The sequence below is a fragment of the Drosophila simulans genome, chromosome 2L (assembly GCF_016746395.2).
Source record: "Drosophila simulans strain w501 chromosome 2L, Prin_Dsim_3.1, whole genome shotgun sequence".
NCBI classification, from domain to species: Eukaryota; Metazoa; Arthropoda; class Insecta; order Diptera; family Drosophilidae; genus Drosophila; species Drosophila simulans.
The window spans coordinates 8,699,097-8,724,787 of record NC_052520.2 but is presented as its reverse complement, the minus strand read 5'-3'; the positions used below and the strand labels follow the sequence as shown (position 1 = coordinate 8,724,787).

At 44.3% G+C, this 25,691-nt stretch overlaps 5 protein-coding genes across 5 annotated transcripts; all 5 read left to right on the top strand.

The window, feature by feature from the left end:
- The first annotated feature begins 8,374 nt into the window (after positions 1–8,374).
- On the top strand, positions 8,375–9,033 carry LOC27208347. The gene has a single exon (XM_016183938.3). It carries the CDS (start codon positions 8,479–8,481, stop codon positions 8,983–8,985), a length of 507 nt encoding a protein of 168 aa, XP_016024231.1. The 5' UTR covers positions 8,375–8,478; the 3' UTR covers positions 8,986–9,033.
- Positions 9,034–9,576: 543 nt separating this feature from the next.
- LOC6731564 (lysosomal alpha-mannosidase) lies at positions 9,577–13,161 on the top strand. Its single transcript, XM_002078669.4, has 5 exons — positions 9,577–9,748; positions 9,970–10,340; positions 10,402–10,872; positions 10,927–11,842; positions 11,907–13,161. Exons 1-5 carry the CDS (start codon positions 9,665–9,667, stop codon positions 13,086–13,088), a joined length of 3,024 nt encoding a protein of 1,007 aa, XP_002078705.1. The 5' UTR covers positions 9,577–9,664; the 3' UTR covers positions 13,089–13,161.
- Positions 13,162–14,440: 1,279 nt separating this feature from the next.
- Positions 14,441–17,766, top strand: LOC6731563 (lysosomal alpha-mannosidase). The gene is made up of 5 exons (XM_016178607.3): positions 14,441–14,599; positions 14,662–15,032; positions 15,095–15,565; positions 15,629–16,472; positions 16,533–17,766. The coding sequence occupies exons 1-5, from the start codon at positions 14,519–14,521 to the stop codon at positions 17,712–17,714; spliced, it is 2,949 nt and encodes a 982-aa protein (XP_016024230.1). The 5' UTR covers positions 14,441–14,518; the 3' UTR covers positions 17,715–17,766.
- Positions 17,767–18,340: 574 nt separating this feature from the next.
- On the top strand, positions 18,341–21,551 carry LOC6731562 (lysosomal alpha-mannosidase). Its single transcript, XM_016178608.3, has 5 exons — positions 18,341–18,450; positions 18,513–18,883; positions 18,940–19,410; positions 19,461–20,292; positions 20,354–21,551. The coding sequence occupies exons 1-5, from the start codon at positions 18,367–18,369 to the stop codon at positions 21,530–21,532; spliced, it is 2,937 nt and encodes a 978-aa protein (XP_016024229.1). The 5' UTR covers positions 18,341–18,366; the 3' UTR covers positions 21,533–21,551.
- Positions 21,552–22,007: 456 nt separating this feature from the next.
- LOC6731560 (lysosomal alpha-mannosidase) lies at positions 22,008–25,330 on the top strand. Its single transcript, XM_002078665.4, has 5 exons — positions 22,008–22,134; positions 22,190–22,560; positions 22,615–23,085; positions 23,138–24,047; positions 24,105–25,330. Exons 1-5 carry the CDS (start codon positions 22,051–22,053, stop codon positions 25,281–25,283), a joined length of 3,015 nt encoding a protein of 1,004 aa, XP_002078701.1. The 5' UTR covers positions 22,008–22,050; the 3' UTR covers positions 25,284–25,330.
- The last annotated feature ends 361 nt before the right edge of the window (positions 25,331–25,691 follow it).

The window sequence follows — 25,691 nt, the reverse complement described above, 5'->3', positions numbered from 1 at the left end:
AAAAAGATCCCATCCTGAGCTATCCGCTATCCTATCCCTGGAGTGAAGTGGCTGCCTGGATGGTTGGATGGCCAGAGTGGCGGAGGATGGGGCGAACTAATCCCCAGCACTCATGATGCCTTTGGCAAATACTTTGCACCGCCGACTGCGCGACGAATTGGAAGCAATCCGATGTCTGTCTGCACATAGACTCCACTTGGGGGAGGTGATGTTGGTGCTACTACCCTCTGTGGTGCTGCATGGGCGTTGCTCTTGGCTGGGGGTTGCAAAAAAATCTTAAACAAAGTATCGGGCCCAGACCCTCGGAGCACTCCAGGCCACTCGTCACTCCGGGGACGGGATTCCTATGGGCCGGCTGAGATTCGGGGCCAGAATAGGAGGCTTAGAGTCAAGTGAGTCTCAGCTCCTCGACGGCACAAAGTCGGGAAGTTAGTTCAGGTTCAAAGCTGACTTCTGCCGGATAAAGCTGACAGGCTATCTGAAAGTATCTGACGGGAAAGTAAGCCTCCAAGAGACAAGTTTAAAAATAAAATATATTCGAATACTACTAGAACATTAGGAGTTTGAAGCATATTTTTAGGCTTTCTTTCCGATCGTGAATATCTTGATAAAAATGTTGAGCTTATAGCACAAAATCTTCAGCAATTTTTGTATAATATTCGACTACAGTTTTCCCTTTTCTTTTTCGCCATTCTATTTGCACTTTGCGATTCAGTGAACGGAAAAATTATAGACAACTAATCGATGTGGCGTCGCTATATAAACTTTTCCCAATACATTTCCTTCAGGATAAACTTCCCAAGGTGTTTGCGCTTGTTTTACCAACAATTTGCTGGTCTAATGGCCCAAAGCCGAGCGCGGAATAGGCTGGCAAATGTTTTCCACTTGGCCAACACCAACAAAAGTCTTTGTGACGGCTTTAGGGGCTTTCCCTCTTTTTTCAGCGTTTGTTGTTTGCGGGTCGGTGTAAACCGCCAACTTTTATGGTAATTGTTGTTCTGCTATACATTTATATTTGCATTTTTCTAGCTTTTTTTTGTAGGAGATATTTTTTCCTGGGAATTGAATGGGGGATCATTTTGTGTGGAAACCGGAAAGAGGGAAAAGAATCAGTTCCCTTTAAGGAAAATAATTTGAATACGGTTCTTAAAACTGAACATTTGGGCAAGTTATCTCATTAATAACATATTCCTTACATAAATTTTACATATTTTAATCCCCTTCACAGCGTTAGAAACAATTAAGGCTATACAACCTTATGCACTCCATGAATCACATTAGGTGAAATCAAAGCAAACGGCAACCAATGATTCTCTTTTTTATGAATGAAATAACATAGTGGCAATTCATTAGAAATTTCACAATATATTACGGAATAGAAGGAATTGCAAGTAATAGAGAAAGGTGAAGTTGAAAATGCGGATAACTGGCCAGAATAACAAACAACGCTTGACTTTTGGGCCGAGTTTCAGTTTTGAGGCTCAGGTACTCGGGGGCGATTCACATGAAATATGTTCGATTGGGAAGCAAGGACTCGTTGACTGGGTTGTTGAACAATGCCAAATGACGAATGACGCATTATTCCCGACATCGAATTGTGTCACTGACAGCCGCATTCAGGGACATTTCCTTCTGGCTCGTTTTTTCTTATCCTACCCCTCAGTCAGCCCATTTTGCACCCACACAGGCAGCGAGGGGCTAAACAATAAATAATGCCAATGTCATGTTGCTTAAGGTGTATAGGTTCTAACATAATGCGCAATCATTCACTTTAGCCCGATCGTAATGTGAAAAATGCATGTGAACGATTTGATTGATTTTTACTCGATTTTAGGACTAGCCAAACCTCAAAAATCAATTGGAAAACTGACAGGATGGGGATTTTCCCAAAGGAAAAAGCCTGTGAAAATTGTGAATACCAAAGTCAGCGGATGGTAAAATCCTTTGGTTTGTAAAATCAGAATTTTCAGGATAATTTTTCATTTAGAGCTAAGGCATTTCTGTAATCGAATCATTTTATTATTGTCTTCAGAATTCTACTTTTTAAAATCCTTTATTTAATACTTCGACGTTGTCCTTATTTAACACCTTTGCGTGAAATATTTTCCATCGTGTAAATTATACGCCTAAGTTCTGTACATTTCTGTTGTCACGCTCAGCTGTACATTTACTTTATTTTAAATATAAATTTCGCATTTACACTTGAACTCTGCTGGCAGTTGAGCGCCCATTGAGCTGGGCAGGGGGTTTTTGTGGGGCAGGAGAAGGACCTCCTGGCATCGCCTGTCAGTCAGTTAGACATCGGCGGGAACGTCATCGCTGAGGCACAAGAACAAAAGGACTTCCGGTGACGTTTAAATGCGTGGCATGTCACAGCGCAGCGGCAGACAGCAGCATCCTGGCTGAAGGCTGCCTTCGCTCTGCGTCTGAGTCTGAGTTCTGAGTCCTGAATCCTGAATCCTGAATCCTGAAGGCTCAAGCTTCGGCAGCGGCGTGTGCCGGCAGGAAACGCGCCAGAACGTAGAGGGGTAGAACCCAGAGGGTTGCCCCGTGAACTTGCATTCCATTTATGCATATTTTTTGGGGGTAATGCCCAGCAAAATAAAAGTAAAAAAGACAAAACATAAAACTTTTGCATTGATTACTATTAACTAATGAAGCAGCAGCGGCAGCAGCAGTCACCCTTGCGGCAAGTTCAAGTACACATGTTGTGGGACACGCCTCCATTTCCACTCCCATTCCACTTTCCGCAGATTGAACAATCAGCCGAGCAGAAGTCGCAAGTATATCAACTTATTAATTTCATGAAGTGCCAGGCACATCAATGTCTTCCCATGGAGGCATCAACAATGAAGACTCCCTGTCACCACCTAACAAGATCCGCAAGGAGCGTCCAAGCAGGAGGACTAGATCCTGGACTGGGGCACATCACATCATCACGTATGATTACGCACATTGTTCGTGCGCAGCTCAAAATGCTGTCGAAAATTAAAATTCAGAGACCCTCCTACTTAACTTACCTTACCTAAGCCCATGAATGCACTGAGAAATGTGAATCTATCTAGAATATTAAAATGTCACAATTTTCTTTCTAGGTATTGAGCTAAAATTAGTCAAATTTATTATGAATTTACACATTATAAGACTAATTTAAAAGAACGATTTATGCTACATCCACTAGTGACTCGAATTTCAAATAGAATAGAATGAAGATACGAATGCCAGATAGGAACTTCCTTTCGCTTTTATTTTTTCAAGTGTACCAAAAGTGTAAGGGGGAAAAAAGTGAAGCAAAACAACGACGTGATTGCATTACACAATCAAAACAGGCACAGCAGCTCCCAGTTCGCAGGGGTTGTGTCCTTCTCCCGTCGCATTGAGACGAGAATCCGGCGAAAAATCAAAGCCGGGACACTAAAGCACTAAAGTAATAGACCAACCGACCGAACTCGAATCCGAATGCGAATGTGGAAACGTGTGCGTGGGCGTTGCAACTGCTCCGCCCCATCATCAGAATCCAATCAAATTAACAACAACAGGCCGCAGAAGCGGCAGCAGGAACAGGAATCGGAACTGGAATAGGAATAGGAATAGGAACGGAGTCTGGGCTTATGAAGCCCCTGATGAACCCGATTCCCTTTTCCAAAAACTGCACCCCCTTATCCGCCGGAGCCGCCTGTCGATGGTACGTTAATTTCAATTTGATTTCCTTTTGGTGTGGGAGGGGGAGGAGAAAGGGACTGACGGTCTGAGCAACAATTATACGGCAACTTCATTAGGTCAACATGCGGCATTACTGTGCGAACTGTAAGAACTTGCCAACTGGAGAGGGTGGCGTTGGCCAAGGGGGCGGGATCACTGGTTTGCGGCTTACGCAACGCTCTCGCTGGCGATGATGATGACGATGATGATGGGGGCGGATGCGCAAGGGGTAGATTAATCAGGGTAAAACTATTAATTAAATACCAATTCATTTCCGCAAATTCAAAGCACACACACACAACCAGCCACCCATCAAGCCAGCCAGCAACCCACAGATGTGGTCCTTTGTGTGGACTCTGGCTGGATTTCTATTTCAGCTGGAACATTTAGCCGCAATGAGCAACCTGATGGCTGCTTTGATTTCGATTTGATTTGGATTTAGATTTGGTGGTAAAATGCGTCAGGTATGCTGAGACGTTTGTGGTTCTCGGTTGTGTTTAAGAAACTTGAAGAAGGATTGAATTGGAAGGTTATAGCCACACAAGTTTCTTAGCAGATCCTTTACTCAATGCGGGGAATGAAAACATAAATAGGTAATTCTACAATTATTCTCCTCATCATCATTTTTAAAATTCGAATTGAAACCTTTGCATCATATTTTTCGTTCGCAGAGCAGCCACATGCGAAATCAGAGGTAAAATAAAATAAGTTAAATCATAGCCAAATAAAATTTCCCAAAGGCATTTGCTTTATTTATAGCAAACCCATTCAGGACTAAATTACCCAAATCAGGAACCCATAAATAGCCCTCAAACCCGGATGCTTTCCCTAAATTGTGACAATTTCACTGTACCTAGCAGTGAATTTTGCCTCACAGGCAAAAATAACCAAAAATAAAAGAAAATAATGCAGACTGACGGGGGAAAATGGCAACAAAAAATCGTCATAATAAAATCCCAAAGCTTATCAGTAAGCGCAGCAGTCAGAGTATTAACAGAAACAAAAAAAAGGAGAAAGGCCGAGGTGGGACGAAATGATACACCCCACAAAGATCTCGGCATGGAGCTCTGCTCATCCGGTGTGTCAACAATTCCCAAGCTTCAACGCTTTGATGTTTCGCAGGCAAAGGGACCAGGACCACGACCACGACCACGCCCACGTCCTCGCCGAAAAGCGTGATGATGATGAGCAGACGGACGGAGCCACTAAGCCCAGACAGTGTCATCCACTCTGACGGCTCGATGGCATCATTAACGCATATTCCGGACTGCCTTTCGGGCACAGGCAGACACCCGGATCCGGCAGCCAGGATCCGGGATGCAGCATCTAGAATCCGAGGGAGCTGAGGTTAGAGGCTCGCTCCGTTTCCGGCTTTTGAAGTTCGAGCGGCGGGCTTTTAATTTTCTTTGTTTTCACACTGACGTTTGAGGCCAAAAGGCGTAAATTAATCGAAGGCTTAATTAGCACACACCAAGCCAAGGACTCCCCGATGACGATGATGGCTCGTTGAGTCGGCGTCAACGTGGCGTATGATTAATAAACAGCTCCCTGGCGGATAAATTCCCCCCGCTGCCAATTCATGTTGTTGTTGTGTGCGCTGCACTAATTATAGGCATCAATGAAGGTGAAGGTTGTCAATATCGCCCGGCGCAACAGCCCGTCGCACTGGCGGTAGCAAAAATTTCCATTTGAAATGTTTTGTAGGTTGCGAAAACAATGGCCTGCCTCCGACGAGGTAATCCTACAGCACCACCCACTCCGCGTCCGCATTTTTGCTTTTCTCGTACTTTTTTTTTTTGCCATGAGTACTGAGTACTGCGGCAACGTAGTTGGCTGCCACTTAATGTGTTTTGCATACTAATTAGGTTGTTTGGCGGCTGCCGTCACATTTCAAGTGTTGAAACAGGTGACAGAAAAAAAAAAGAGAGAAATACAAAAACGACATTAGGAGCAGCAGGAAAACGAAACTCGTTGCTGCAACAGAACCAACTGCACTTGAGGCCAACACTTTGCGGGTGCAGCCAAGGAAAATGGCAATTGTTTAGATTAGGCTTAAGTAGTTGAGGAATGCGCTACTTGCTACGAAAGTTACGTGTTGCCAACAACGGAAATTTCAAGCGACTCCTAATCACAGTAACCAAATTACAGAGGGCCTTAGTGAAAGTCTTAGCTTAAAAAAAATATTATTTTCCTTATAATTACCAATGCTTTCATTTTCAAGTTCAAGCGATTTTTAATTCCCATTTTCACGCGCTTCCGCCAGCTAATCAGCTGGCTTACAAGGGCGCAATCTTTAATTACATTATAATTCTGGTTAAGTGTGCCATTAGCATTATCAATTATCAAATCGAAACAATAAATTTTTGAGAAATTGAAGTGCTTCGGGTTTTGTTTACCTATTTGATAAGGCATAACCAATAATGCAGATAACGATCAGGTGGCAACAAAAATAGGTAAGAAATTAGTTGATTGAAAAATTTAAATACAGGCCACTTCATCAGATTAAAGTTATTATTGGGATACAAAATGTATGTACATATGTAGCAGATCTGTGGCCTGACATGCCCCAACCCAAGCTCATCTGCAATTTATGCTTTATAATTTGAAAGGCAGATGACTTCCCATGAAAGTGCAGAGCTGACTTGTAAGAAGCGCGTGGCTCAAAAACAACTAGAACATAAACAGCAAAGCTGGAGAGATGCAAAGTGAAAAATGTTTTAATTACTCATCTCAAGGCGAATTCGTAGCCCCTTTGCCCTACGCCCCTGCCGATTGACGCTTCGAAGGGCTGTGGGGGGAGGTCAAATACGAGAGAAAGTTCATGAAATTAAATAAGTTTGTTAAAATATATCTGATTCTGAATCAAACCAAATGAGCAATCGTATCTTTTTTCAATTTTTAAACTTTTAAATATTCTTTTTTCTAGTGCTGTGAATTCAAAATTAGCTCCAGTACTGTAGAATCGTCAATTGTTGCTGTAACACTCGAATGCCTCCATTCTGATATTTGCTCCCCGTTTGCCGCCGTTGTGTGCTAAATAGTTCCCCCAGGGCCGAATCCACTCGAGTCGTGCTAATGAGAACACCCCAGTGACAAGGAGATGCTCACAAGGACGAGCGAGTTCAGATGCCAAAGGAGGCCTTTAATGCACGATGCTGCATTATGCAATACTCGAGCAGGACGAAACAATATTTTACTGCAGTGCCGAAGTGGAGCGGAGTGGTCCCTGCAAAGAACGAAATGAGAAGGTGTGCAGATCCTTAGCCAGGACCTGCGGCACTGCAGCGTGCTCCATTTGCACACATTTCGACAAGGCAATTAATTATGCTAAACTCGTTTAGAGAAATCCAACAGCCCCATGCAAAAGAACAAAACAACGTTTGAATTGAAATATTATAAGTATTAAATGATTATATTTCGTGTGTAGAGTCCAGAATTTTAAACAAAATAAATCAAAACCAGAAAGAAATCTAAGAAAAATCATAAGCCCATTAATCTTTTCCGCATCCGTTTACCGCTCGAAAGGCTCCGTAATTCATCCCTGAAATGTTGCGTGGCGTGCGGAACCACCTTTGACCAACGCATTGGATGACTTTTGAGTGGATCTAAGGCGGAGATCTCCGGCCAGAAAACACTGAGGTCCTGACATTTGCGCTGGCCATGCGCAATTAATTACAAAAGTGTTTGCGGACAACTGGGCGGGCTGATGGGGTGTTTATCCTGTGAACCCCAACTGGACATGGCCATGAGGATAGCCAGCATTTCTTTTTGCCAGCCAGCTAGCCAGCGTTTATGGGGCTCAAGTGGTCCAGAGACCGAGAGAAGCGGCAGCTCTTTGCTTTGAGGTTATTTGCTTTTAATGACTCGCAAACTACACTCGCACCCGCACACACGGCGTATGCGTCATGTGTGTGGACTGCTTAAGTGTTTTCAGATATCGCGCATCAGTAGCCAACGACAGTCAGCCCTGGGCCCCATGGTTTGTTGACTTTTAGACGCTGTTTGTTTGTCAGCACAATTTTGCTTTCCTGTTTTTTTTTTTTTTTTTTGTATTATTTTGCATGTTTTTTTTGCCCATATTTGTCCCATGTACTTTTTGGCTTTTCATCTTGGCATCGACGCAGACAAGCGGCCACATAAATGAGCTTTGAAGTTTGCATACGCGAGTGCAGGCAGTGCAGTCTCACTGGCTGAAGGGATAATGCGACGCAATTATAGACGGAGACTGAGACTGGGTCCAGGTCCACCCCCACCCGGTTATATCCTTGAAAATAAATTGTTTTGTTAATTATTTATGGTTGGTTTAATGAGTGTGTGCCGTTCGCTGTGTGTTTACTGTACTCAGTGTTCGCTGGCGGTCTGGGACGTCGACTTCCATGTGTTTGTTATACTTTTGCATTTTGCAATTATTTTAATGAGTTTTGCATTTAAGCGATTTTATGCAATCATCGTCATTCGCAATAGTGTTGGCTGCGAAAAGGGATATGTGCATAAATACGAATGTGCTGCATAATTGCCGTTTTTGCTTCATTAAAAAATATGTCTTTATATGGTCGGCAGACTCATTAAAAGTTGAATATATTTTATCTCATTAAGTTCTTTCAGGTCTTTCATTAGTGCATTTGATTCGGCTTGATCAACGAATAGTTAGATATTTGACACTTATACGAACTTATTTAAAGTCATATATCCTTTTCCCTTTACATAAGAGTAAAAATATAAAGGAAAATTTGAGGAATCCAAAATTGTAAGTAAGAATCGAATTAAGCCAAGATAATGGAAGAACTTGTAGACCTGGAAGAACCTTATCTGTATATGATTGGCATACCGGCTGGTCTTCGCGTGCACTGGGCCTACGTAGTAGATTTTCTACATCCAGAAGAGAATCTTCAACAAATCAACGAACCAAATGAGGAATTAGTGCCCCCCTCACAACGGCAATCCCGAGAAGACACTACGGACTTGGAAGTGGCGCCCTTACCTGAAGCGCCGAGCATTGACCTATCTGCTGCTGGCGATGGACACCACGTCATTCCCCAGATTGCTGATAACGAAGAGCCGATTGTGATTATCTTTCTGCCCAGAATAATGTCATTACCATGGTCCAGTTTAAAGCGTCTGAAGCCGGTGATCATTGCGGCCTCAAATATTCTCTTCAGAAAGATACTGTCCCATTTTGGAATCGATTTAAGTCAAGTCTTTGCCCTCGGCTTGTCATACAATACTCATTTAACAATATTTCACTGCCTTATGGAATACCTTACATCCTGGTTAACTGGATAACATAATTTTTCTTTTAAAGTGCGCATTCAAATAAAAATGGCATAATTTTTAATTTTAATCAAAAACAAAACTCTTAATTGATTGCGATTACTGATTGGGTGTTTATGATAACAAATTCAAATCATTTGCCTGTGGTCCTAATATTCAAAACACTCCTCAAGGTAATCAGGTACTCATGGCTCCCTGAAGGGCTATTAAAAAGACCGAAAATAGACCTTTAGCCCCCCAAGTATTAGCGCCTCGTTTGGGGTCTGAATTTCCTGGTCTGTATGAAATAATAACCGGCACTACACCTTGGTACAAATTCATAAACATTGTATATGAAGTACCATCGAGTAATCGTCAATGGGAACTCATTTTACTAATCGCATGGCAGCGATTAGAACCAATTAAGATACCAATTAAGATATGCATTGACTGGCGATCGCGAATCCACTGAACTTGAACTTCGTAGTTAGAATATCAGGTTTTACCTAAGCTTTTGGTTATCGTTAAACCGTTTTATTGGCCCTAAGCCTAAGCACAAGCCTCTCGAGGGTCTAAAGTGATTGCTTATCAGGCTAAAACCGTGTGGGGCCCTCCTATAAAAGCAGCTCCAATTTCTAAAGAAAGTCAGTTCTGTTCTCGAATCGAAACTGAATTCGCGGTCAGTTCGAAAAGAAATTGGAAAATCGTCGCCATGAAGTATTTGTGCGGCATTGTGCTTTTTGTCGCCCTTTTGGCCCTCAGTGTGAGGCCATCTGAGGAGGCTTGTGGATACGAGGTGAGAAGTGAATGCCAGAATGCCACAGGAATAATATGTGGAATTTGAAAAGGATTTAAATACCGTGAAAGTGATTAAACAAATTGACATTCCTTTATGCTCGAAAAACGGCAACAAAAGTGCTTAACATGACATTTAATGTTCAGGTTGCTAATCATCAAACCAATTTTGTTTTGAACCATCAAACAACTAAACCATTCAACGTTTATAATGCATTTCAGGCATGCCCCAAAACCAAGACAAACATGATCAACATTCACATGGTGCCCCATTCTCACGATGATGTCGGTTGGCTAAAGACCGTCGATCAGTACTTCTATGGACACAGGAGCAACATCCAGCACGCTGGTGTCCAGTACATCATCGATACCGTAATCGCTGAGCTGATCAAGGATCCCGCCCGTCGCTTCATTCAGGTGGAGACCTCCTTCTTCGCCAAATGGTGGGCGGAGCAGTCCGAGACTGCGAAGCAGGTCGTGAGGAAACTGGTCAACGAGGGTCGTCTGGAATTCACCGGTGGAGCATGGAGCATGAACGATGAGGCCGCTGTGAACTACCAGAGTGTCATCGATCAGTTCACCCTGGGATTGAAGTAAGTGTTGGAAAAGAGGAGGTACAAAGTCAGAAATCTAATGGCAATATGTATATACCAGATTCTTGGACGACACCTTCGGTTCCTGCGCCCGTCCCCGCATTGGTTGGCAGATCGATCCCTTCGGTCATTCCCGTGAGCAGGCCTCGATCTTCGCTCAGATGGGATTTGATGGAGAGTTCTTCGCCCGCATGGATCACCGCGACAAGAACGACCGTATCGACAACTTGGGCATGGAAATGATCTGGGATGCCAGTGATTCTCTGAGCAACGATGAAATCTTTACTGGCCTGTTGTACCGTCACTACTCGGCTCCTCCCGGCTACTGCTTCGATGTCCACTGCGGTGACGATCCGATTATTGACACCAAGAGCTACGACAACAACGTCAAGTCCCGCGTGGATGACTTCCTTAGCTACGTGTCTTCGGTGGCCGAGCACTACCGGTCCAACCACATCATGATCCCCATGGGTGATGACTTCCAGTACGAAGATGCCCAGGTCAACTTCAAGAACATGGACAAGCTCATCAAGTAAGTCCTAAGGTTACGGATGATTGCTTACCCATACTCATACTCTCCACCTAGGTACGTTAATGAGCGTCAGGCCGAGGGCTCCACCTTCAACCTGTTCTACTCCACCCCCGCTTGCTACCTGAACTCGCTCCATGAAGGTCTCCAAACCTGGCCCAACAAGACCCAGGACTTCTTCCCCTATGGCAGTGACGACAACAGCTACTGGACCGGATACTTCACATCGCGTCCCACCCAGAAGCGCTTCGAGCGCGATGGCAACCACATCCTGCAGGTGGCCAAGCAGCTCAGTGTTTTTGCCGACCTGAACACCAAGCAACAGAAGGAGGACCTGGAGTACCTTCGCGAGATCATGGGTGTGATGCAGCACCACGACGCCATCACTGGAACCGAGAAGCAGCATGTGTCCGATGACTACGATCGCATTTTGTATGATGCCATCCTCGGAGGAGTTAACACTGCTCGCGATGGTCTGCGCAAGCTGACCAATCTTCCCAACGGAGAGTTCGAGAGTTGTCTCCAGTTGAACATCAGCGAGTGCGCCTTCACCAAGGACGATGCCGACAACGTGGTGGTGACCCTGTACAACCCATTGGCCCACACTTCTACCCAGTATGTGCGCGTGCCTGTAAAGAACGAGAACTACCAGGTGACGGATGAGAAGGGCCGCGTGGTGGCCTCCGAAGTGGTTCCAGTTGCCTGGCAGGTTCTGGCCCTGGAGTTCCGCAACAATGATACCCAGCATGAGCTGGTCTTCAAGGCTTCCGTTGATAAGATCGCTAACTACTACATTAAGAAGGTCGCCAGCCAGGAGACGAAGAACGTCGCTGCACACACTAAATCGAAGAGGTCGATCAAGGCTGAAGAAGCTAACCTGGAGGTGCCTAAGCGTTTCAAGAAGGTTCACTCACTGAAGAATGCTACTGAGACCTTTGACGACGATGAAGGCGAGACTGTGGTGCAGACTTCGGTATGTTAATGGTTTTTAGTTAATTTTGTATCTAATGTAACATTTTGATTCCTATCTTTATTAGCAAGTCAAACTTGTGATCGACAACAAAACTGGTCTTCTGAAGACTGTCGAAATGAACGGAGTATCCGAGAACATCGACCAGAGCTACGGTGTCTACAGGACCTATGACTCCGGTGCATACGTCTTCCGTCAATATCACCAGGCTGACTTTATTGTTCAGTACGAAGGTGTTGAGTTCACCGTTTATGATGGAGCTTTGGTCAAGGAAGTCCACCAGCAGTTCAGCGAGTATATTTCCCAGGTTATCCGCATCTACGAGGGCAAGAACCTTGTGGAGTTCGAGTGGCAGGTTGGACCCATTGAGCGGGAAGAAGAGTTCGGCAGGGAAGTGGTTATCATCTTCAACAGTACCATTGCCTCCGACGGCGTTTCCTATACCGACTCCAATGGCCGCGAGATGATCAAGCGTGTGAAGGACCAGCGTGAGACCTTCACCCCCGGTCTGGACAGGCAGCCAACTGCAGCCAACTACTACCCGGTCACATCCCGCATTGCTCTGCAGGACAGCAAGAAGCGTATTGCCGTCCTGAACGATCGTGCTCAGGGAGGAGCCAGTATGCTTAACGGCCAGTTGGAGCTCATGCTGCACCGTCGTCTCGTTCGTGATGATGGCTATGGAGTGGGAGAGGCCTTGAACGAGGAGAAGTACGGCCAGCCCATGATTGCCCGTGGAAAGGTTTACCTGATTCTCAGCCCCAGCGATGAGTCTACCGCCGCTGAACGCGAAGCCGAGAAGGAGATCCACCTGCCCTTCTGGAAGTTCTTCAGCAAGAACACTGGAAGCACCACCGCTGCTGCCAAGTCTGTACCCAGCTTTGACGACTTCCCCAAGTCGGTGCATCTGCTCACCCTGGAGCCCTTCAACGACGATGAAGTTCTGCTGCGTGTGGAGAACTTCTTGGATCACACCGAGGGCAAAGTGGTTAGCTTCAACATTCGCCCGATCTTTGACTACTTGAACGGTGTCGAAATCCGCGAAACCACCTTGGACGGCAACCTGCCATTGAGTGACATGAAGCGCTTCAAGTTCCACCACGACAGCTCGGGACATAAGCCAGATGCTGTCGAGTACTTCACCTCCGCCCACAAGCCACTGGCTGCTGAGCAGTCCCAGGAGGCCTCCGAGTTCAGCGTCACCTTGCACCCAATGCAGATCCGTACATTCATTATCAAGACGGAGTAAACCAAAGTTCTCAATGCAGTATTTCATGAAATGTAAATAATTTAATAAATAAATTCAATGTCGAAAATTTAAAGCCTTCCTTGGTAAATTATTTATAGAATTAGGGGTTTAATTATTAACAATTTATTTTACTGATACTAGGAAACTGATTAGCTAAACTTCATCATGACTAAAGAAGGAAATGTTTGATGTCCGGGCAATTGCTGTTTATATCCTCTCCTCCATTTGACGTTTATTAAAACATAAATAAAAGAAACTATAGTTTTAATGCCAAATAAAAGTTACTAATCAGCATTTATTCCTTTCGTCTATTATTCGACTGAAATTTAGATTTCGATTTCGATAATTGCATAAATAAAATCAGATTAGAATTAAGTGTTGCCTTCGTATTATTCGAAATATGAATTCCGTTTCAAATAAATGAAGGCTTACTCAAAATATACTTTTGTCGTTAAAACATTTATCGACTTAATTAGCCACAGATTATTTAATTTAAAGTGCTATAAAGTGCGGATCGTGTTTGAAGCATTTTTCGTAGCATGATGTTTTTTCAAGACAGCACTGCCTTACGTTTTAAATATAAAAACATTAAAATGGAAAGCCATGACAGTACTACATGACGTCTTAAAAATATAAAAATTAAAATGGAAAACCTAGATAATGTTTAAATTTAGATATAACAATATTTAAATATTTAAAATAAACATAAATATTATTTAAATATTTAAAATCCCTAAAAACTTAATTAATTTGTCAGTGCTTAAAAGAATCAAACCTTTTTCTTTAGCTTAAAACGAAAATTAGTAGAAACTTGATAACAAGAATCCACGATAGTCACACAAGTGTTTTGCTGCTAAGGAGAATCCAGGTCACCATGAGTGGTTCGTTGGCTTTGGATTATTTTATCGTTAGCCTTGGTACTTCACTGTATCTCATCACTTCCACTTTGCGTGGGTCTTTCAAATTTCCGAAAAAATTAACTAATGTGTTGCTATAGAGCATGTCACCTTCCGATAATTTCCAGTACAAACCCATAAATGGTGTTTTGAATGCAATCGGCAACTACAAATTGATTTCACTAATCAGCAGATTAGCACTGCAACTCTGTCAAAACAGAAGCAATCTTTTATGGAGGCCTATTAAGATAAAAGTTCAATAATGACCAGTAGTAGCAATAAGGTTCATTTGTTTATAAGTTAAACCATTGATCGAAGCGCGGGAGTCATTAACCCATTATGATTAAAATACACTTATCATAACTGACTTTTAAGTGCGCTTGTGTTTACGTAATCCGATAATGCATTCAAGTACCGATTGCTTATCACCAATCTCTGATATAAATGGGACAGTTTTCAAAAGTTAAGAATTCAGTTGTGGTTCTCACCTGGAACCATCAGTTACATCGATTTGGAAGATCGAGGAATACCACAATGAAGTTCTTGGGCATCGTCCTTTGCGTTGCCTTTTTGGCCCTTCAAGCTAAGTCAGCCCAAGCTGTTTGTGGCTATGAGGTGAGAAAAAGGATCCTTTTACCCGAATTGCTTAAACTAATAAAAGCTTTTTCGTTATTTAGTCTTGCCATGAAACCAAGTCGAACATGATCAACATACACTTGGTGCCCCACTCCCACGACGATGTGGGCTGGCTGAAGACCGTTGATCAGTACTACTATGGCCACAGGAACAACATTCAGCACGCTGGAGTGCAGTACATCATTGACACCGTCATCTCTGAGCTGATCAAGAATCCCGATCGTCGGTTCATCCAGGTGGAGACATCCTTCTTCTCCAAATGGTGGGACGAGCAGTCGGAGACCATGAGGGCAATCGTGAAGATGCTGGTGAACGAGGGTCGCCTTCAGTTCATCAATGGAGCCTGGAGTATGAACGATGAGGCTGCTGTGAACTACCAGAGTGTGATCGACCAGTTCACAGTCGGATTGAAGTAAGTTATGCCGTTGAAACATCTTTGGAAAGAAAATTGTAAAAGTACTATTTTCATAAAAGGTTCCTCGATGACACTTTTGGAGTTTGTGGTCGCCCTCGTGTTGGATGGCAAATCGATCCCTTTGGTCACTCCCGTGAGCAAGCCTCTATCTACGCCCAGATGGGATTCGATGGCGAGTTCTTTTCCCGCATGGATCACAACGACAAAGGCAGGCGGATGAACGATCTAGCTCTAGAGATGATTTGGGATGCCAGTGAGTCGTTGAGCCAAGTTAAGCTCTTCACTGGACTCCTGTACACCTTCTACTGGGACACTCCCGGCTTTTGCTTCGACGTTCACTGCAGCGACGATCCAATTATTGACAGTGATAGTTACGACAACAACGTCAAGTCTAGGGTGGATGACTTCATCGCCTACGCCGCTCAAGTAGCCGAAAAGTTCCGCACAAACCACATTATGATTCCAATGGGAGGTGACTTCCAGTACGAAGATGCCGAGGTTAACTACAAGAACATGGACAAGCTGATCAAGTAGGGATAGAATCTGGTTATTTTAAGTTCTGTGTTTTCTAATTCTTGTAATATCTATGTTAGGTACGTCAACGAACGTCAATCCAGTGGCTCAAAGTACAACATCATCTACTCAACACCCACTTGCTACTTGAATTCCGTGCACAAGAGTGTGCAGTCCTACCCAAACAAAACTCTGGATTTCTTCCCATACGGCAGTGATACTAACAGCTTTTGGACTGGTTATTACACCTCCCGTCCCACACAGAAGAGATTCGAGCGCGATGGAAACCATATTCTTCAGGTGGCCAAGCAGCTGAGCGCCTTCGCGGAGCTCTCGAGTACGCAACAGAAGGAGGATCTGGAGTACCTTCGCGAGATCATGGGTGTGATGCAGCACCACGACGCCATCACTGGAACCGAGAAGCAGCATGTGTCCGATGACTACGATCGCATTCTGTACGACGCTATCGTCGGAGGAGTCAAAACTGCCGGCGATGCTCTGCGGAAACTGACCAATCTTCCCAACGGAGAGTTCGAGAGTTGCCTGCAGTTGAACATCAGCGAGTGCGCCTTCACCAAGGATGGTGCCGACAACGTGGTGGTGACCCTGTACAATGCATTGGCCCACACCACCAAGCAATATGTGCGTGTGCCCGTGAAGAACGAGAACTACCAGGTGACCGATGAGAAGGGCCGCGTGGTGGCCTCCGAACTTATTCCAGTGCCCGCGGAGGTCCTGGCTCTGGAGTTCCGTGATAGCGACACCCAGCACGAATTGGTGTTCAAGGCCTCCGTTGACAAAATCGCAAACTACTACATCAAGAAGGTTGATAGTAAGGAGAGTTCGAATGGCGTAAAGGTCATTTCTCAACCTAAGGCGAATGCTGAGACCTACGATGACGGAGAGACGATTGTGCAGACATCGGTAAGTGCAAAACTGTTTAATAGTGGAAACACCTCTTCCTAACTATTTAAAATCCATTAGCTGATCAAGTTGGTGCTGGACAACAAAACCGGCCTCTTAAAGAGGGTTGAAATGAACGGAGTATCCGAGAACATTGAGCAGAGCTATGGTCTTTATAGGACCTATGACTCTGGCGCCTATGTGTTCCGCCAGTACAACCAAGGAGACTTTGTCATCCAGGAAGATGGAGTCGAGTTCACTGTTTACGATGGAGCTTTAGTCAAGGAAGTTCACCAGCGTTTCAGCGAATACATTTCGCAGGTCATCCGTATCAGCGAGGACAAACCCTACGTGGAGTTCGAGTGGCTTGTAGGCCCTATTCCAGTTGAAGAGGAGTTTGGCACGGAAGTAGTTACTGTCTTCAGTAGTGAAATCGCCTCCAATGGCGTATTCTATACTGATTCCAATGGTCGCGAGTTGATCAGACGCGAAAAGGACAAGCGAGAGGACTTCACCCCCGAGCTTGCTGTCCAGCCTACTTCCGGAAACTACTATCCAATCACATCCCGCATTGCTCTGCAGGACAGCAAGAAGCGCCTTGCGATCCTAAACGATCGTGCTCAAGGAGGCACTAGCATGAAGGATGGTCAAATTGAACTTATGTTGCACCGCCGACTCGTCCGTGATGACGGCTACGGAGTGGGAGAAGCCTTGAACGAGGAGAAGTACGGCCAGCCCATGATTGCCCGTGGTAAGGTGTTCCTAATCCTGAACGCCGCCGATGAGTCCACGTCCGCCGAGCGCGAGGCCGAAAAGGAGTTCCATCTGCCCCTTTGGAAGTTCTTCAGCAAGAACACTGGAAGCACCACCGCTGCTGCCAAGTCTGTACCCAGCTTTGACGACTTCCCCAATTCGGTGCATCTGCTCACCCTGGAGCCCTTCAACGACGATGAGGTTCTGCTGCGTGTGGAGAACTTTAAGGATCATATCGAAGGCAAAGTGGTTAGCTTCAACATTCGGCCGATCTTTGACTACTTGAACGGAGTCGAAATCCGCGAAACCACCTTGGATGGCAACATGCCATTGAGTGACATGAAGCAGTTCAAGTTCCACGCTGAGGGTTCAGGAATTAGGGGATCAGAACCTGAGTACTACACCTCGTCCCACAAGCCGCTTTCCGCGAACCAGACGGAAGATGCCGCCGAGTTCGCTGTCACCTTGTATCCAATGCAGATTCGAACATTCATCATTAAACATGAATAATTGTATTTCAATGAAAATCAAAGAAATAAATAAACTGATGTCTGTATAAAAACACTGTTGTTTTGCTTAGACTTATTAGGAAATTCCTCTTACATAAAGGGAAATAATACGAGTCATATGAATATAATATTCAATTAACCGACCGGATTTAATCCAATTAGCTTTGAGATTTACTTTCAATGTTAGTGGAGTATTACCATGTTTATAGGGTATTGACAGTTACGGCCTCATATAATTCAAGTTACTTATGAGTGTTGATTGCTTTTATTTTATTATCAGTGTGCAGGAACCTTTCCCACTGACTATAAGCAGACTCGATTACATAACTTTTATTTAATCAGTAAAAAATGTATATTGTACTCTTTTTCAATACGCTAATTTATCAATTAGGGTGCAAGTGCATTACAGGAGCTTCAAACCTTGAAGTGGCTTATAAACAATGGGTACAATTCTTATCACTACGTGGAGGGTGGGCATTCTAAAAAAAAGTATTCACCAAGTTTTAAGCTTTTAATGACCCATTAATTGCTAATTAGGTTACCTTATCTTAGTGACCATCATGTATTTTCTTATCAATGCATACTTAGAAACGGTGTGCCCTATAAAGGAGCAGTCTTGGTTTAATGGGAATTCAGTACTTGGTAATGACAAGATGACTTATTTGGGTCGCATTTTATTCCTGTCCATCTTATTGGTGTTCTTCGTAAAACAATCCGAAGCAGTTTGTGGCTATGAGGTAATATAAATTTGTTGGTTCTTATAAAATGATATCACTATATCCTTTGATATCCTTTGCAGTCATGTCCCGAAACAAAAGCGAACATGGTTAACATCCATTTGGTTCCTCACTCCCACAACGATGTGGGCTGGTTGAAGACAGTTGATCAGTCTTATTATGGTTACAAAAACAAAATTCATCATGCCGGTGTCCAATATATATTGGATAGTGTGGTGTCCCAGCTGCTCCAGGATCCCAATCGTCGTTTTATTCAGGTGGAGACGGCCTTCTTTGCCAAGTGGTGGAACGTTCAGTCAGAGACCATGAAAAAGGTGGTCACCAAACTGGTCAACGAGGGACGTTTCGAGTTTACTGGCGGCGCTTGGAGTATGAACGACGAGGCAGATGTCAATTACCAGGGTGTTATTGATCAGTTCACTGTAGGATTAAAGTGGGTTATTAATAAACCTTACTTTCGCCAGTATTTTATTAACTTAATGTTCCTAGATTCCTTAACGAGACATTTGGCTCCTGTGGTCGTCCTCGAGTTGGCTGGCAGATCGATACCTTTGGACACTCCCGCGAGCAGGCTGCAATTTTCGCGCACATGGGCTACGATGGCCAGTTCTTTTCACGAATGGATCATAACGACAAGGACACGCGTATGAATGACTTGACAATGGAGATGATTTGGGATGCCAGTGAATCGATGAGCGGCGTCAGTCTCTTCAGCGGCATGTTATACAACTTCTACTCGGACACTCCGGGCTTTTGCTTCGACATACTTTGCACTGATGAGCCCATTATCGATGGTGACAGCGAAGAAAATAATGTGAAGCAGAGGGTAGATGACTTCATTAGTTATGCAAAGAATGTGTCAGAGGTGTATATCACCAATCACATCATGGTTCCTATGGGGGGTGATTTCCAGTATGAGGACGCCAAAGTTAACTACAAGAATATGGACAAGCTGATCAAGTACGCGTAATTAGGTAATACAAATCGTTACTAACTTTTTTTTCCGCTAGGTACATCAATGAACGTCAGGCGTCTGGATCCAAATACAATATCTTCTACTCCACTCCAAGCTGCTATCTGAACTCCCTACACCAGAGCCTGGAGTCCTGGCCAAACAAGACTCAGGACTTTTTCCCATATGCTCACGAGAAGAATAGCTTTTGGACTGGATTCTTTACTTCCCGACCGACTCAGAAACGATTTGAGCGTGATGGAAATCACATGTTGCAGATTGCCAAGCAGCTTTCTGTACTCGCAAATCTTACTAGCGAACAGCATAACAAAGACCTGGATTATCTGCGCCAAGTCATGGGAGTGATGCAACATCATGATGCCATTACGGGAACGGAGAAGCAGGCTGTCTCGGATGACTATGATCGAATGATGTACGAGTCCATTGTTGGAGCATCTAACAATGCCCGCGATGCCCTGCGGATTCTGGCCAAAATGCCCGATGGAGAGTTCGAGAGTTGCCTCAGGTTGAACATCAGCGAGTGTGCTTTCACCAAGGATGGTGCTGACAACGTTTTGGTGACCCTGTACAATCCCCTGGCCCACAGCTCCACTCAGTATGTTCGCATTCCTGTTAAGGAGGAGAGCTATCAAGTAACCGATGAGAAGGGCAGAACAGTTCCATCGGAGGTGGTTCCAGTGCCGTGGCAAGTTTTAGCATTGGAGTACAGGCCCAATGATACCCAGCACGAGTTGGTTTTCAAAGCCGCGGTAAACAAAATATCCAGTTACTCTATCAAAAAGGTCGAGAGCTCAGAGGCCAAACATTCATCTCTAAAGAAGATTAATCCCAGAGAAGATGAAAATTCAGAGACTGTTGTAGAAAACTCGGTAAGTGCCTTTGATTGTCTAATAACTTAAATGTTTTATCCCTAAGATATATAACCCATAGGTTGTTAAACTAGTGATGGACAACCATACAGGACGATTGAAGTCGGTCGAAATGAACGGTGTGTCTGAGAAAATAGTCCAAAACTTTGGCGTTTACAAGAGTCACACTTCCTGCGCCTACACTTTCCGCCAGGATGGAGATATAGAAGTGTTTGAAAATGATTTCGAGTTCACAGTCTATGAAGGAAGTTTAGTCAAAGAAGTCCACCAGCATGTGAACGACTGGATTTCGCAAGTGATCCGCATCTACGAGGGCGTAAATAGAGTGGAGTTGGAGTGGATGGTGGGCCCTATTCCCATCGATGACAAACTTGGTAGTGAATTTGTCACAAACTTTAAGAGTGAGATTTCTTCGAACGGAGTTTTCTATACCGATTCCAATGGCCGTGAATTGATGAAACGTGTGAAGGATAAACGCGAGGACTTCGTTGCCGACTTAAGCCGACAGCCTGTGAGCGGAAACTTTTATCCAGTCACATCGAGGATTGCTCTTCAAGACGATACAAAGCGATTGATCCTCCTGAATGACCGATCCCAGGGCGGAGCCAGTTTGGAGGATGGTGCCCTGGAGATGCTGCTCCATCGTCGTCATCTCTTCAACGACGGTGGTGGAGTGGGTGAAGCTCTGAATGAGACGCAGTATGGCAAAGGTCTGATTGCCCGAGGAAAACTTTACCTCATTCTCGATTCCGTGGCAGATGGAGATACAGTGACGGAACGTAAGACTGAGAAAGAGCTCTTCCTTCCTTTTTGGAAGTTCTTTAGCAAAACTGGTGAAGTCGAAGTAACTCCCGCCAAATCCCTTCCCGACTTTAATGATCTTCCCCAATCGGTTCACCTACTTACCCTGGAGTTCTTCTCCGCGAATGAAATTTTGATCCGCTTTGAACACTTTTTGGATAAATCTGAAGGAAGGGTGATTAGCTTCAACATTCGGGATATATTCGATAGTCTTGGCGGTTTGGCGATTAGGGAAACCACCTTGGATGGAAATATGCCACTGAGAGATTTGAAGCGATTTAAGTTCCATGCACAAGAATCCGGAACCAAGCCGTCATCCGTGGAATATTCTACGGCTCAGCACAAGCCACTTGAGGCTGTCAAATCGGATGAGGCCTCACTTTTTGCTGTAACACTATATCCTATGCAAATTCGCACTTTTATTATTAAAACAGAGTAAGAAAAGTATACGAAATAAATGATCAAAATTGAAATTACATTGTTCTTGTCGTTTTGGGGTCATAATCATTATTGGCTACTTCTGCATGTGGCACTTTCCCTTTCCTGTAGATTATAGCTCGCTTGGCTGTAATCCCAAAACTGAATGGGGCTCGCAATCATATACCTATTGTAATCTTAAAGTGGGCAATTACCAATTAAAATCCATTTAAGTTATTGAAAGATAAGAACTGCAATTCATGCCAAATCGAAGATAGGCCAACAAGAACATTTTGATTACGTTAGAAACACTGGAGCACTGCATGTGGCCCAAATAAAACGCATGGTACTTACCCTTTGAGACTTTTCACTAGCGGTTGGTTTTAAGTTAATTAGCTCTCTCGACTAGTTAAAATTCAAAACATTCTGAAGTGGTGATTACTTATCAGATAACCCCCCATTGAGAAGTTTATAAAAGTAGCCACCTTTCTTGTATAGCCAGTTCTTGTTGTGCAGTTGCTGCTTAGTGAACTCTGCAAGATGAGTTCTGTGAAGAACTTGGCCATTTTGTTGGCCTTGTTTGCCTCCTATATTGTGCAATCCGAGGCTGTTTGTGGTTATGAGGTGAGAAAAACATGAGATCCTTGAAAGCATAGCAATTAAAATGTTTTTTATACAGTCATGTCCCGACACAAAGTCCAATATGATCAATATTCACTTGGTGCCACACTCCCATGATGACTTGGGTTGGCTGAAAACGGTCGATCAGTACTATTATGGCAATAAGCACAACATTCAACACGCTGGAGTACAATATATATTTGATACCGTTGTTGCCGAGCTGAGCAAAGACTCACGTCGCCGCTTCATCCAGGTGGAGACCGGTTTCTTTGCCAAGTGGTGGGAGGATCAGTCGGAAACCAAGAAGAAACTGGTCAGGACATTGGTGAACGAGGGTCGTCTGGAATTCACTGGTGGCGCTTGGAGCATGAACGACGAAGCTGCCGTGAACTACCAGAGTGTCATTGACCAGTTTGCCGTTGGCTTAAAGTAAGTTCAAATCAAAGTTTCTTCATTACATAATCGTAAAACCATATTTATAAGGTTCTTGAATGACAACTTTGGGGTCTGTGGTCGCCCTCGCGTCGGCTGGCAGATCGATGCCTTTGGTCACTCTAGGGAGCAGGCCTCGATGTTTGCCCAAATGGCTTTCGATGGTCAGTTTTTTGCACGCATGGATCAGAATGACAAGAACAAACGAGTGGATAACCTGGGCCTTGAAATGGTCTGGGATGCCAGCGAGACCCTGGAGGAAATGGACTTCTTCACGGGCATGCTTTACAATCACTACTCTGCTCCACCTGGCTTTTGCTTTGACTCCCTCTGCCAAGATGATCCCATAATTGATGGAAAGAGCTACGACAACAATGTCAAGTCCAGGGTGGATGATTTTCTCAACTATGCTTCCAATTTGGCTGGTTACTATCGCTCTAATCACATAATGGTGCCCATGGGAGATGATTTCCAATATGAAAACGCCTACATGAACTACAAGAACATGGACAAACTGATCAAGTGGGTTACCATTTCTATTCAAAAGTAATATTTAGTAATTCATTATCTTTAGGTATGTCAATGAGCGTCAAGCCAGCGGCTCCAAGTACAATATCTTCTATTCAACTGCTGGATGCTATCTGAACTCCCTGCACAAGAGCCTCCAAAGCTTCCCGAACAAGACACAGGACTTCCTGCCCCATTCCCATGAGGCCAAGAGCTTCTGGACTGGCTTCTTCACTTCTCGTCCCACCCAGAAGCGATTCGAACGCGATGGCAACCATATTCTGCAAGTGGCCAAGCAACTGAGTGTCCTTGCTGATCTTTCAGGCGAAGAACAAAACAAAGACTTGGACTATCTGCGTCAGATCATGGCTGTTATGCAGCACCACGATGCCATCACAGGCACCGAGAAACAGGAAGTGTCCAATGACTACGATCGCCTTTTGTACGATGCCATTTTGGGAGGTGCCAACACAGCCCGCGATGCTCTTCGAGTGCTTACCAATCAGCCAAATGGAGAGTTCCAGAGCTGTCTAAAATTGAACATAAGCGAGTGCGCTTTTACCAAGGAAAATGCGGATGACTTCATGGTTACTCTGTACAACCCATTGGCTCACACGTCTACGCAGTATGTGCGAGTTCCTGTGAAGGAGGAAAACTACCAGGTTACCGACGAGAACGGTCGAGTTGTGGCTTCTGAGCTGGTCCCAGTTCCCTGGGAAGTCCTGGCACTGGAATTCCGCAACAACGACACTCAGCATGAGCTGGTTTTCAAAGCATCCGTTAATAAGATCGCAACGTACTTTATCAAAAAGATCGATAAAACTACAGAAACTGATAACACTATGCCCACTCAAAATGAACAGTCTGCCAATGAGGAAGAATCAAACGTGAAAGTTCCCAAACGTTTCAAGAAGGTTCACTCCTTGAAAACCGATTTAGAAACCCTAGATGATCAAGAGACAATTGTTCAAAATTCGGTAAGTTTTAAAGTATTAACCACAACATAAATAATAAATATTTTCTTTCCTTGCTAGCTTATAAAACTAGTGATCGACAATAAGACAGGACACCTGAAGACCGTTGAAATGAACGGAGTTTCCGAGGATATTGAGCAGACCTTTGGAATGTACAAGACTGCCAGATCTTGCCATTACATATTCCGCCAAGATGCAGACTTGGAACTTGTGGAAGATGCTTTTGATTTCACTGTTTACGAGGGTGAATCCGTCAAGGAAGTCCATCAGCACGTTAACGAGTGGATCTCGCAAGTCATCCGCATCTACGAGGGTATCAATCGAGTGGAGTTTGAGTGGTTAGTGGGCCCTGTTCCAATTGACGATGAGCTGGGCAAAGAGATCGTCACCATCTTTAAAAGTGGCATCTCTTCCGGTGGAGTCTTCTACACCGACTCAAATGGTCGTGAAATGATGAAGAGAGAAAAGGACAAGCGGGAGGACTTTAGTCCCGATTTGAGTGAGCAGCCTGTGAGCGGAAACTACTATCCAGTCACGTCCAGGATGGCTCTGCAGGACAGTAGCAAGCGAATGGTCCTGCTCAATGACCGTTCTCAGGGAGGCGCCAGTTTGGAGGACGGACGCTTGGAGATGATGCTGCATCGTCGTCACATTTTCGCCGACGGTTCAGGAGCCGCCGAAGCCATCAATGAACAACAGTTCGGAAAGGGACTGATTGCCCGTGGAAAACTGTTTCTATACCTCAACGCTGTCGAAGATGGAGCCACTGCATCCGAACGAGTGGCCGAGAAAGAGATTCATCTACCCTTCTGGAAGTTCTTTAGCAAATCTAGTAACATCCAAAGTGATGTAACTAAGACTTTGTCCGATTTTAATGACCTACCCCAGTCGGTTCATCTGCTTACCCTAGAGCCCTATTCCAAGGACGAAATCTTGCTGCGTTTGGAGAACTTTTTAGATCAGACTGAGGGCAAAGTGGTTAGCTTCAGTATTCGCCAAATTTTCGATGATCTTGGTGGACTGGAGATTCGTGAAACGACCTTGGATGGCAACCTTCCACTAAGCGATATGAAGCGTCTAAAGTTCCACCATGATGGTTCTGGTCCTAGCCACTCAGTTCCGGAGTACTTTACCAGTCTGCATAAGCCTTTGGCAGCTGATAAATCTCAGGATGCCTCAGAGTTCAGTGTCACCTTAAAGCCGATGCAAATCCGTACTTTTATCATTAAAAAAGAGTAAAGCTGCGTCATAAATACTGCAAAAATATGCATTAAATTATTCGAAAATATTTATACGAACATGGTTATTAATGATATTAATAACGCTGTCATATTTTTCGGTTTATTGTAATGCTCTTCAAATAGGCGAACCGCAATGATAATTACAAGTTGGCTATGTCGAATCGAGATTATCAGTATCAGCCGCTCCGCAGGATTTTCATATTTGCCGCTTACAATGCAGATACATTTACTGCATTGGCTTCCAACCACCCATGAGTCCCATGCCCAGTGAAAACACCTCAAATCCCGGCCTGAGTCGGCATAAGTCCTTTGGTTATTTGGTGAACCCGTGGCTTTCACTCTTCCCCCGCTTTGCATTTTGCCTGCGGGTTTTCGGTGTTGTGCAATGCCTGGCTCTTATATCTCT